This window comes from Camponotus vicinus, unplaced genomic scaffold (assembly GCF_025532165.1).
Source record: "Camponotus vicinus isolate PSW18456_S1 unplaced genomic scaffold, iyCamVici1.0 SCAF_7, whole genome shotgun sequence".
NCBI classification, from domain to species: Eukaryota; Metazoa; Arthropoda; class Insecta; order Hymenoptera; family Formicidae; genus Camponotus; species Camponotus vicinus.
Window position 1 is genome coordinate 18,759,338 of NW_028141979.1, and position 12,007 is coordinate 18,771,344.

The 12,007-nt window shown below is 36.5% G+C and overlaps 2 protein-coding genes across 2 annotated transcripts; one reads left to right on the forward strand and one right to left on the reverse strand.

The window, feature by feature from the left end:
* Positions 1 to 1,124: 1,124 nt before the first annotated feature.
* LOC145974337 (uncharacterized) lies at positions 1,125 to 6,319 on the forward strand. Its single transcript, XM_083104128.1, has 4 exons — positions 1,125 to 2,685; positions 5,380 to 5,598; positions 5,945 to 6,042; positions 6,251 to 6,319. Exons 1-4 carry the CDS (start codon positions 1,125 to 1,127, stop codon positions 6,317 to 6,319), a joined length of 1,947 nt encoding a protein of 648 aa, XP_082960254.1.
* Positions 6,320 to 9,718: 3,399 nt separating this feature from the next.
* LOC145974620 (uncharacterized) lies at positions 9,719 to 10,732 on the reverse strand. The gene is made up of 2 exons (XM_083104582.1): positions 10,606 to 10,732; positions 9,719 to 10,524 (listed from the first exon to the last, which is right to left on the reverse strand). The coding sequence occupies exons 1-2, from the start codon at positions 10,710 to 10,712 to the stop codon at positions 9,963 to 9,965; spliced, it is 669 nt and encodes a 222-aa protein (XP_082960708.1). The 5' UTR covers positions 10,713 to 10,732; the 3' UTR covers positions 9,719 to 9,962.
* Positions 10,733 to 12,007: the final 1,275 nt, after the last annotated feature.

Sequence of the window (12,007 nt, forward strand, 5' to 3'; positions counted from 1 at the left end):
GCACTCTGTCGAGAGGGCACTGGACAATTTAAAAAAAATAGGAAAAAATAATTTAACGGCTAGTATAGTACGCAATCGACTACACCAAGTGACAGAAGCTTTTTCTCGCTGCGAAATGCTTCATGGCAAAATCCTCGTCTTAGTAACGAAGGAAGCCCGCGAAACTAACACGTACTTTACCCAGGATCGTTATCGGGTGTGTGAAGAAGCATACTTGACGACCACGGATTTTATGGCTGAATGGCAGAATAAGTTAGACACGCAAACAGGAAGCAATCCAAAGATTTCAGTAAAGCATCCGACGGATCAGAGCTTCATAACAAGGTCGACCTTCCAACTACCCCGGATCAACCTCCCAAAATTTTCCGGCGACGTAAGCGAATGGGAATTCTTTCGGGATCAATTTACATCTTTAATTATTAATAATTCCAATTTAGTAGGAGTCAATCGTTTACAATATTTAAATTCTTGCGTGAAAAGCGAAGCGAGCGACGTCATTAAGAACTTAGCTTTAACCGACGCGAACTTTGAAATTGCGTGGAGTCTGCTCAATGCGCGGTACAATAATAAACGTAGATTAGTACAGGAACATATACATACCTTAATTAATCTTCCGCAAGCGAGTTCTGATTCCGCCGGATCATTAACAGTTCTCAACGACAAGGCCAAAATCGCGATTCTAGCTTTAAAAAGGGCGTTCAGTTGAGAAATGGGACGACATGCTTGTTTATCTGATTGTTCAAAAATTCGACAAAGTTACGCGTAAAGCTTGGTAAATTCAGCTCGATGACACGGATCAATATCCGTCATACAACCAGCTTGAACAATTCTTAGCAGCACGAATACGTGCACTTGAAAACATTATTCCAACCGGAATCAAAAACAAAAAAACGACCTCTCAATCAATTCAAAGTCATGCTGTTAACACAAAATATAATAAGTGTCCCATTTGTCAAAAAACGCATTTTATCTCTGCATGTCCGGACTTTCAAAGGAAAACTTGCGAACAAAGGCGTGAATTGGTAAAAAAATTGCGGTATTGTTTCAACTGTTTGAGTTCACGTCATCAACGAAATGATTGTCAAAGTAAACATACATGTCGCCACTGTCAACGACAACACCATATGTTGCTTCACAACACACCTAGCGTAAACGTGAATGAAGATCAGGTTAATACGACACAAGCGAAGAAAGAAGACGAACCCGAACTCGTCAATTCACATTTGCTTTCCAATACCGGTTTTTCAAAATCAGGCATCCTCCTAGCTACAGCTTGGATTCGAGTCGGTGGGTCAAGCGGTAGAAATACTATAGCGCGAGCGTTGCTGGATCAAGGATCCGTAGCTACTATTATAACCGAACGATTAGCACAGCAATTGCGGCTCTTGCGAAAAAAGGTATCCGTGTCGATTGTCGGAATCGGTAATACTCAATCGCAAGCTCGACACACAGCGCATATACATATAGCCGCGAATCAAACAGAGTCCGACTCCTTCCGTCCGACTCTGTCAGTCAACGCATTAATACTACCTTCGCTTACAAATTATGCTCCAATCAGGTCAAATCTTTTGCACAATCTAACATCTCTCCGCAAAATTGAATTAGCAGATCCGGACCCTACAAGTTCAGATCCAATTGATATTATTATCGGAGCGGACTTATACGGTTCGATACTATTACCTGGAGTTCGTCCACCATCGAAAAATGAACCCTTTGCTCAACAATCCATTTTTGGTTGGCTCTTATCAGGACCAATCCCTTCTCAATCATCCAATTTGATCAGGTCGATTCACACTTATCACTGTAATATTCAAGAGAATCTAGATTCACTGTTGAAAGGCTTCTGGGAGATTGAAGAAATCCCTACGCACTCGTTCTTATCGCCGGAAGAAAAACAATGTGAATACCACTTTTTATCGACTCATTATCGAAATGCTAACGGTCAATATGTGGTTCATTTGCCTTTTAAAACCAACCCCTCTTTGAGTGTAGGAAAATCGAGGTCCTTAGTTCTCACTTTGCATCAGAAATTAGAAGCTCGCTTAGACTCGCGAACCGCAATGAAAAAGGAGTATAACGACTTTCTTGAGGAATACGAACGCTTAGGCCACATGTCTAAGGTTTGCACATCAGAAAATTCCGAAAGTCAAACAGTCTATCTTCCCCATCACGCGGTAATTCGGGAAGGGAGTATCACCACCCGTCTAAGAGTAGTCTTTAATGGATCGTATCCCACGTCAAACGGTCTATCGTTAAATGACCCTCTTATGACAGGTCCCAAATTGCAAATAGATCTTTCGGCAATATTGTTACGATGGCGTCTATTTCGCTACGTTTATATTGCCGATATAGCTAAAATGTATAGACAGATTTTGGTCGACAAACAAGACACAGATTATCAAAGAATTCTGTGGCGTCCGCCAAATGAAACCACGGTACAAGATTATAGATTAATGACCGTCACATATGGCACGGTCAGTGCTTCATATTTAGACTTTCGAGTTCTACAACAACTCGCCACTGACGAAGGTTCCGAGTTTCCGTTGGCAGTTCCAGTTCTACGTCAAAATACGTACGTTGATGACTGCGTATTTGGAGCTGACGACATTCCATTAGCTTTGCGCACCAAGGAACACTTAATTGCTTTACTCAGTAAAGCCGATTTCCAATTTAAAAAATGGGCAAGTAATTCGTCAAGGTTTTTAAACGGCATTGATCCTTCTGACCACGGTTTAGCTCATTCAAAGTCTCTTCAAAGTGACGAGAATGTAAAGATATTGGGCATTAAATGGAACCCTCACACTGATATCTTTCAATTTGAAGTAATTCTTTCTGATTCCGTTCCGAATACCAAATTCTCGATCCTTTCCACAATTGCAAAATTTTTTGACCCTATGGGGTGGTTGTCTCCCGTCATTGTGTCAGAAAAAATTCTCTTACAAAAACTCTGGCTGAAAAGTTATGCATGGGATGATATCCTCTGTGATGAATTATTCACAAAATGGCAACAATATTATCACCAATTAGAATGCTTACGCGAAATTTCTTTCCCGAGATGGACAGGATACGGTTCCGATAATGTCCATCGAGTTACATGGCTTCGCGGACGCGTCTAATTTGGCCTACGGAGCAGTTGTATATTTAAAAACAATTAAGGTTGATGGATCAGTGGACGTCAGGCTACTAATCGCAAAATCGAAAGTCGCGCCCCTCAAACCTAAGAGCATACCGCGACTGGAATTGTGTGCAGCCGTTCTGCTAGCTCGCGCCATTTCCTTTATTAAAAACAATCTAAATCTAAAAAACGTTGTCTACCATGGCTGGACAGATTCCACGGTGACATTAACGTGTATAAGAGTATAAGAAGCAGTAGACAGATCGCTTCTCATGCGCTGAGACATTTTTGCCTATAACTTAATAATTATTGCGAATTTTACAATATGGTAGAGAACTTTTCTTTTCAGTTTGACCCAATCTATCACCACTTTTCGTTTGATCACTTAATAATCACACACTACAAGCGGTTTACCGCTTCTCATGCGCCGGGACATTTTTGCTTATTACTTAATAATTATTGCGAATTTTGCAAAATGGTAGAGGACTTTTCTTCTTAGTTTGACCCAATCTATCATCACTTTTCGTTTGGTCCTTCACGAATCGGACTCCCTGTATATTATATATATACAGTGTCCCATTTTAATCGATCACCCCGAATAACTTTTTTAATTTTGATTGTAGAAAGAAACGTTTCAGACAAAAGTTATATGGTTTCAAGGGGGACATAAGATGGTGACAATTATTTGACCTTGGATGGTCTTTTGAAGGTCACGCAAAAGTTACCTTTAATTTCTTAAACGGAACCTCTTATTTTTCATTACACATTCTTGTAGCTTATCTCGAGAGCTTTCCAAAACACTATAATAAAATATTTTTCCCTCAAGTACTTTTTGAGTTATAAGGCTTGAAATCATTTCTTAATTTTACATAAACCGTAAAATATCTTGTAAAATATTCATTTTTCAATTATCTTACCTATACCACATAGTTATTTTTAAGAAAAAATATGTAATTGTTAATTGAAAATTACATATTTTTTCTTCGAAACAATTATGTTTTCTTTACACCAATTAATTCCTCTCATTATTTTGTACATAAAAGTATTAAGGTAAGATAATTGAAAAATGAATATTTTACAAGATATTTTACGGTTTATGTAAAATTAAGAAATGATTTCAAGCCTTATAACTCAAAAAGTACTTGAGGGAAAAATATTTTATTATAGTATTTTGGAAAGCTCTCGAGATAAGCTACAAGAATGTGTAATGAAAAATAAGGGGTTCCCTTTGAGAAATTAAAGGTAACTTTCGCGTGACCTTCAAAAGACCATCCAAGGTCAAATAATTGTCACCATCTTATCTCTCCCTTGAAACCATATAACTTTTGTCTGAAACGTTTTTTCTACAATCAAAATTAAAAAAGTTATTCGGGGTGATCGATTAAAATGGGACACCCTGTATATGTATATATATATATATATATATATATATATATATATATATAAATTAGCATAATATCCATTATAAATAGTATACTTTCGTAAAATGCCGAAACGCAAAATTCAACGTACTTTAGAAAGAGAAAAAGAATTTCAACGACGAAGTCGTGAAAGAAAAGCAGAGAATCAACATTGTCGTCGCCAGATTGCAAAAGTAAGAAATAATATGCCAAAATTAGTTGATAACAGCAGAAATCATGCTATTTGTGTGGCTGGTACAATACATGATGCTCGTATAATAGAATTAAATGATAATGTTGAAGAACATTCATCAGATAATGTATTACAGGAACAAATTGTTTGTACTTCTGGTATAATATATAATAATCGTATAATAGAATTGGATGAAGAAATAGTCGGACAAAGTTCTGGAAATACTACATCAGTATGCCAGCAACGTTCTGCAGAATGTCAATCTCGTTATCGTTCACGACAGAGAAATCAACCTCGCTTAAATAATAATAATACTTTGTCAATTAATAATGTTGTTGAATATTATATTGGTTCTATAGATGTATCTTGTGTTCATTGCAATGCAAAGCACTTTGCATCTGAAAAAGTATCTATTAAAGGAAATTCATTTCACGATTGTTGCAATCATGGTGCAGTATGTTTACAACCATTACCTGAATTTCTTCAACTACTTCGTAATTTATTCGATAGTGGTCATATAAAATCTAATAATTTTTTTCAACATATTCGTAGTTATAATGGTTCGTTTTCATTTGCATCATTTAATGCTAATTTAATTAACTTTAGCAATAGACGACCTGGTCCATATTGTTTCAAAATACAAGGACAAATTTATTATCAAATTAATACAGCATTATATGCTGCACAAAATGAAAGTCCTACTTATGGTCAACTTTTCATTGTGGATTCAAATGAAGCTATAGATCATCGTCTTAATCAAAATTCATATTTAGATTTTGAAATTGTACAAAACCTTGAACAAATAATGAGGGAATTTAATGTATTTGCTCAATCTTATCAAATGATGGGTGAAGAATTAGAAAATCAACGACGTTTACAAACGGAATCAGGTGAATTATTACCAGAATTACAATTATTATTTACTTTAAAGCCAGAAATGGATCGACGTTGATATAATGCTCAAAGAACTAATGAAGTTGCTGCTGTTTTTTATATTACTGCTAATGAAGAAATTCCAGAGTCATACGTTACAATACGTAATAGAAATATTAAACTTTACAAAATGTTAGTATTATGGATCCAAATGTTGAACCATGGGTATATCCATTGTTTTATCCATATGGTACTCAAGGATGGCATCGTTATTTAACCAAAATAAATAGTGATAGACGAATAAAGGGCAGTATATTAAATATCGTATAGCTATTCGTGATGAATTTAATGTTTTTTTATTAGGACGTCGCTTATTTCAACAATGGCTTGTAGATAATTATGTTAAAATTGAAAAAGATAGAATTGTGTTTAAAGTCGATAATCAAAAGATCACTGCGTCGGTAATAACATTACCGCGCCGGTAATCTAAAGCGCAGGGCTTTTTCTAGACACAGAGGGCCACACAGCCTGTTGAGAAAGAGTGGGGATGAGTTTCCTGCTTCCTGCTTGCATTATCTATTTCTTTGTGTAAAAGAAGAGTGATAGCACGTCATCCTTGCGGATTAACGACTTATTAGTGATTTAACTGTGTTATATTTATTTTCTCAGGTGCTTTCAGCACATAGGTGTTTTCAGCACATAGGTGCTCTACAGCACATCGATCGCAACGAATTTTAGATCCATTTCGCGGTCTTGCGACAAAAAATAGGCCCGATGAAAGATTACACGCAGTTAAGTACGCCTCAGCTGCGATATCCAAGATACTCTCAGAGACCACTATGCATAACACATACTCTGTAGAAAACGAGACGAGGCTGTAACATTGGAAGCCTGCACTAGATGGATTACTATCCTAGGAATTTCTGAGCATGAAATTACTGTATGTATTTGCATTGACGATGAATAGAAAACGACGCCATCTTGGTAAAGTATAAGATCTAATCGAAGATCTACGATACTGTGATATTAGATATTGGTTTTGGACCTCGTGCTAGGTCATTTTACTCTCTCTCTAGAGTCGAGAAAAAAACCAGCCTTATACTAATCTATTCCTTTTCTTTTAGCGTAATTAAATAACTTTTTTTTTGTCCTTTATTATTATTATACAGTTTCCTCTGTTTAGTATATATTCTCGTTTCTTAATTTATGTCGATTTATTTTGTGCTTTAGTATATGGACTTTAGTATATGGATCTACATTTCTCCTTTTTTTTCTTTTTTCTTTTCTCATTCTGCACGGAAAAATGTGACTGAGTTTTCTTGTATTCTATTAATAGTCAAGTTAATATATAATAAATGTTAATATATAATAAATTAAGTAACATAATTAAATAAGATTATTTAATCTAAGTCACATTATATGAACATAGTCATTAAACTTGTATTAAGTATTAGTTAAATTAAGAATGAATAGCTAACTTGTAAGAATATAGATTAGTTTCTTTTTGTAAACTATAAACTCAATTATCTCTAATGTAATTTTTTTTTTTAATTGAAATATTAACATTACCCTGTCCTACTTTCGCTCGCAATATTCTTTTTTTTTTGTTTGTGTCCAGCACGTATACAAATTTTCTTTTCTTATCCGTTCAAAAGGTTATTTAACTTTCAAACATTTTGGTCCTTCGAGCCGGATACTAGTGAGCGACAAGAAGGATGAGGCTCAGTCACATTTATAATCATATCGAGTCACAATTTGCACTAGCTGATATTGTCAGTCAATCTTATGACAATTTTATTAAGAGTGGATTAAATAATGTAACACCTCAGAGATTGCATGCTCGCCTCTCTACATTAAAGGATGATTGGGAACGTTTTGTTCTTGAACATAAAGCCATTACTATCGCACTAAATGAATTGAAAGATGAGGAAAAAATTGCGTTACAAGGTCATTCTTATTTTGTAAATAATCTTTTCGCAACGACTCACGAACAATACGTTGAAACTATTGAGAAATTGAATTCATTGACTGAACATGACCAAGTAAGCAATCCAAGCACTTCTTCGCAATCGATAGCAACTTCATCAGGACTCCCAGTTTTTTATCATCATGCTGGGCTTCCACGAATTGATTTGCCAAAATTTAATGGCACACCATCCAATTGGCTGTCATTTAAAAACCTATTTAATTCTCTTGTAATCTCTAATCCTACTTTGACATCAGTAGAAAAGCTTCAATATTTAAAAACCAGGTTCCGCGGCCCCTTTACTAAAAAATACGATGTTATCTGCTGATAATTTTCAAAGATCGTGGGAAGCTTTAATCTCGTTCTATGAAAATAAACGTTTATTAGTCAACATTAAAATAAACGTTTATTAGTCAGCATTAAATTCATTATTATTTCTCAAACGCGTTAATAAGGAATCCGCAGCGGAATTAGAAAAACTTTACACGCATATCATGCAAATCTATAGAACCTTAGAAAATCTATAACGTCCTGTATCGACATGGGATGATTTTTTAGTCTTTCTCACTGTACAGAAACTCGATTCTGAATCTGTTAAAGCCTGGAAGTAGTTAGCACTAGGAGAGTTCTAACGCAGGGATCTCAGGGGGATGAGGGGCGAGGGGATCTCAGCGGCGCGAGGGAATGACGTCACGCAGGATGGAGGGGGGATGACGCGGGACGGAGGGAATTTCGGTGGCGCGGGGGCTGCGGGGCGGGGGACGCACGTATAAACAAAAATGGCGCTATTCCTATGAAGAAGATTTTGGGTCTCTCTCTATTCCTCCCTCTCTCTCTCGCTCTCTCTCTTTATCCCTTTATATTTCTATCCCTCTCTCTCTCTCCCTCTCTATCCCTCTATCCCTCTATCTATCTCTTTATCCCTTTTATCTCTCTTTCTCTCTGTATTATCGCAAGTATACAATATTAGTCATAAACTTATATTTTGAGATATTTCGGGGTCCGACGTTTTCGAGCAATCTGTGAATCATAGCGAGATAACAACACATTTTTGAGATATTATACAATATTACCAGTTAACAAACAATATAAATAGAAGTATTCTTTGAAGGATTGGGTGGATGGAAATGCGTGCGAAGAAATTACGTCATGATTTTGTTACAATTAAGAAAATATATATAATTTATTTAAATGTGTGTTTAATAAAAAGTATACAATATAAAAAATAATAATATATAAAATAGACCGTCGGGCTATGTTGGGGAAGCCGTTTCTGAAAACAGAAGAAAACATACGCATTTCATTAGTTTAAATTATTTTAATAATTTATTTTAAAATACTTTTGATATATAATAAATTAAGATACTTACAATGTTATCCATCATCTATTTTAATTTGTGCAAATAGGGCACATGTTGCAGGCCAATATTTGATTCAAAGATTTGTTACATTCTTTGCAAGACATATTTTCCAAATGTTCATAATATGTGCATCTATGTTCCCGAACAAAACCAGCTTCTAAGAACAGGAATGATAATCTGTAGAAGCACTCGGTACAATATTTGGACTCATTTTTCACATAGTAGTAAGATATACAACATATCTTCGTGTGATCCAATGCCATTATTTCAGTCAAGTCTAAATTTCGATGTTTAGTGTGTATTAGTTCATCACTACTATCACTCTCATAATCACTGTCTGCTATGGGTTCTATTTCTATTTCCTCGTCTGATTCATAGAGATTATCATCTTCCATCTCTCTCCTCTCCCTCTCCTCTCTCTCTCTCTCTATCTCTATCCTCTCCGCCACAACTGGATTTATCCAATCGTAATCATCATCCGTATCGTCGTCGATGATAATTATGTTTTCTTCAGCCATTGCACAAAACCACCGAAACACAGAAGAGCAACGAAAGAAATGATACTCTAGTGCAGCAGACTACCGAAACACAGAAGAGCAACGAAAGAAATGATACTCTAGTGCAGCAGAGTCCTCTTCATTATATTTTTTTAACATACACAATATAAATAGAAGTATTCTTTGAAGAATTGGGCGGATGGAAGTACGTAGATAACAACACATTTTTTGAAATATTTCAGGGTCCGACGTTTTCGAGCAATCTATGAATCATAGCGAGATAACAACACATTTTCAACCCTAGGTTCAGTTACAAAAGAATTTTTCTTTTGTGCCTCCAACAATCTCTGAATATCCCTCTCTCTTTCTCTCTTTATCCCTTTTATCTCTCTCTGTCATCTCTGTATTATCGCAAGTATACAATATTACCAGTTAACAAACAATATAAATAGAAATATTCTTTGAAGGATTGGGTGGATGGAAATGCGTGCGAAGAAATTACGTCATGATTTTGACTTAAAACTCTTTATTTATATTTTATATATTTTTCTTACGTACTATGGACTAAAAACTAAAGCTGCCAGTTCGCAATCGACGAGTTGATGCTTGTTGAAAGCAGCACTCGCGCGTATTACATTTGATATTTCTTTCGGATTTATTACAGTGGACGCGATATTGGAGAATTGCGTAAACTTGACATCAACTGTTTGGATAATTTTATCCAATCGATCAAAAGTTACATCTATGCAGTGATCGAGATCGAACATACGATGTAACGTCGATTCGACCATCATCAAGCATACGTTTGAAGATTCGAGACTTATGAGTTTGACGTCGTTAATCGTACGAACTCTCACTGTTAGCGGTCCAACGCTTATGAAATTGAAGTCATCTTTAGAGTCGTTCCGAAGGAAATTTTGAATATTACGACGTTGCTCGTAGAGTCCCTTCCACGTTTCGAGAGATAATATCAGTTCCTTTCCTCGATGATCTCCTATGGTAATCTCCACGTAACTCGGTGGACCCACGTTGATACCAATGTCGAGGAATTTGAATCCCGTAGCTGTCAATGCGTATCGTCTACCTAGTATACGAACCGCACGACGTTCCAACGAAATGCTACAGAAAAATTAAAATTAAATAATAGTAATACAATTTGTAAAAATATAAAAATAGAAAGAAGTTAAACGAAAAACTTACTCGTCACATTTGTTCTCAAACGATCGAGTTTTATCACGACTCGATACGTAATTATTCACGCGTCTTCCGACGCCGCTGCCGCTGCTGCTTCTTTCGACGTAGTACATTTCTCTGGGAGTTATGAAAAGTGAACAACGAGAGCGGTGTTAACGCGACACTGATCGTATAAGAAATAACCGAGTATAGATGACGCTCATCTTCCAAAAGTATAATGTGGTGGGGGGATTAATACTTCTAACGTTTTGAGTTTTAGGAGAAGGGGAGATAACGCTCAGACAAAAAATTCTTAGAAACGCATGGAAAGGTTTAGGGAAGGGAAATAAGAGATAAAACATATTAATGTTTACATATTTTATTTTCTTGCAATTCTTTCAGGCGTTGCGACCACCAGTTAAATATTTTAAATACATTTTGTAATGCACAATTCTTAACATGTTTTCCACATCGCATACTATTGGTAATATTTAATTTATTTAGAGAATCAATATCTTCATAATCAGCATCCAAAGTTTCAATAATATAGCCGTTTCCCACATCGCCTAGTATATCGGTCAACCATTTTCGCTTTTCAAGTCCTTTAACGTACACGACAGACGATTCTTCTTCTTCTTCTTCGTGTATCGTACCAACGATAGCTGTTGTAATTACACGCTGAGCCAAGCCATACGGAACGTTTCCGTCTTCCCATTGTAATCCGTGATGATTTCTAATCATCCATAAGACTTGACATCGCTCAGATTTTGTTAGCACGCTCCACGGTACAGGACTTGCGAAAAAATAATGCGAGAGAACATATCCCTTCCTCAGAACCGCAGCTTCCTTCACGACAAAATTTCTCCCGACAATAAATTCTTGCAGATCCACAAACGTTGGTATAGACATGACGAGATCTCTCTCTCTCTCTCTCTTTCTCTCTTCGATACGTCAGTCGAGAGGAATGGCAAACTCTAAAATCATCTCGCAGCACTTTGATTTATATCCTCCTCCTCCTCCTCCCCTCTCTTGTGTCGATGTTATCGCTTAGGTGATTTTGCGTACAACGTTGGTCAACGGATTGTACTGGATCACACGATCGTGTATGATGAGACAGTACGCAGTGGTATTCGCCGGCACGTTCTCCTTACATTCGAATTCCAATCTCACATCCACCGTTGCGCTCTTGATCGATTCGTTTTGTCGAGAACAATCGATAATCACGAACGGACCGAGTTGTTGAAACGTATAGACGGAGAGACTTGGCTCGAGATACTCGTATCCGTAATAGTTCTTGCAGAAGCGCGCGTACGTGTCGTACAGAATGGACCATCTGCTTTTATCGAAATCCAGGTTCATATCGTCGTACGGATAACATTCCGAGTTCAGATAGAGTTTCACATTGATCAATTTGCAGTCGTCGAATTGA

Excerpts from the sequence above, each read along its gene's own strand:
- LOC145974337 (XM_083104128.1), top strand. The coding sequence starts at position 1,125 with ATGTTGCTTCACAACACACCTAGCGTAAACGTGAATGAAGATCAGGTT. Across the intron at positions 2,686-5,379 it reads CCAATTTAAAAAATGGGCAA|CATTATATGCTGCACAAAAT; the intron begins GTAATTCGTCAA and ends AAATTAATACAG. Across the intron at positions 5,599-5,944 it reads ACGTTTACAAACGGAATCAG|GACGTCGCTTATTTCAACAA; the intron begins GTGAATTATTAC and ends TTTTTTTATTAG.
- LOC145974620 (XM_083104582.1), bottom strand. The coding sequence starts at position 10,712 with ATGTACTACGTCGAAAGAAGCAGCAGCGGCAGCGGCGTCGGAAGACGC. Across the intron at positions 10,525-10,605 it reads TTTGAGAACAAATGTGACGA|CATTTCGTTGGAACGTCGTG; the intron begins GTAAGTTTTTCG and ends ATTTTTCTGTAG.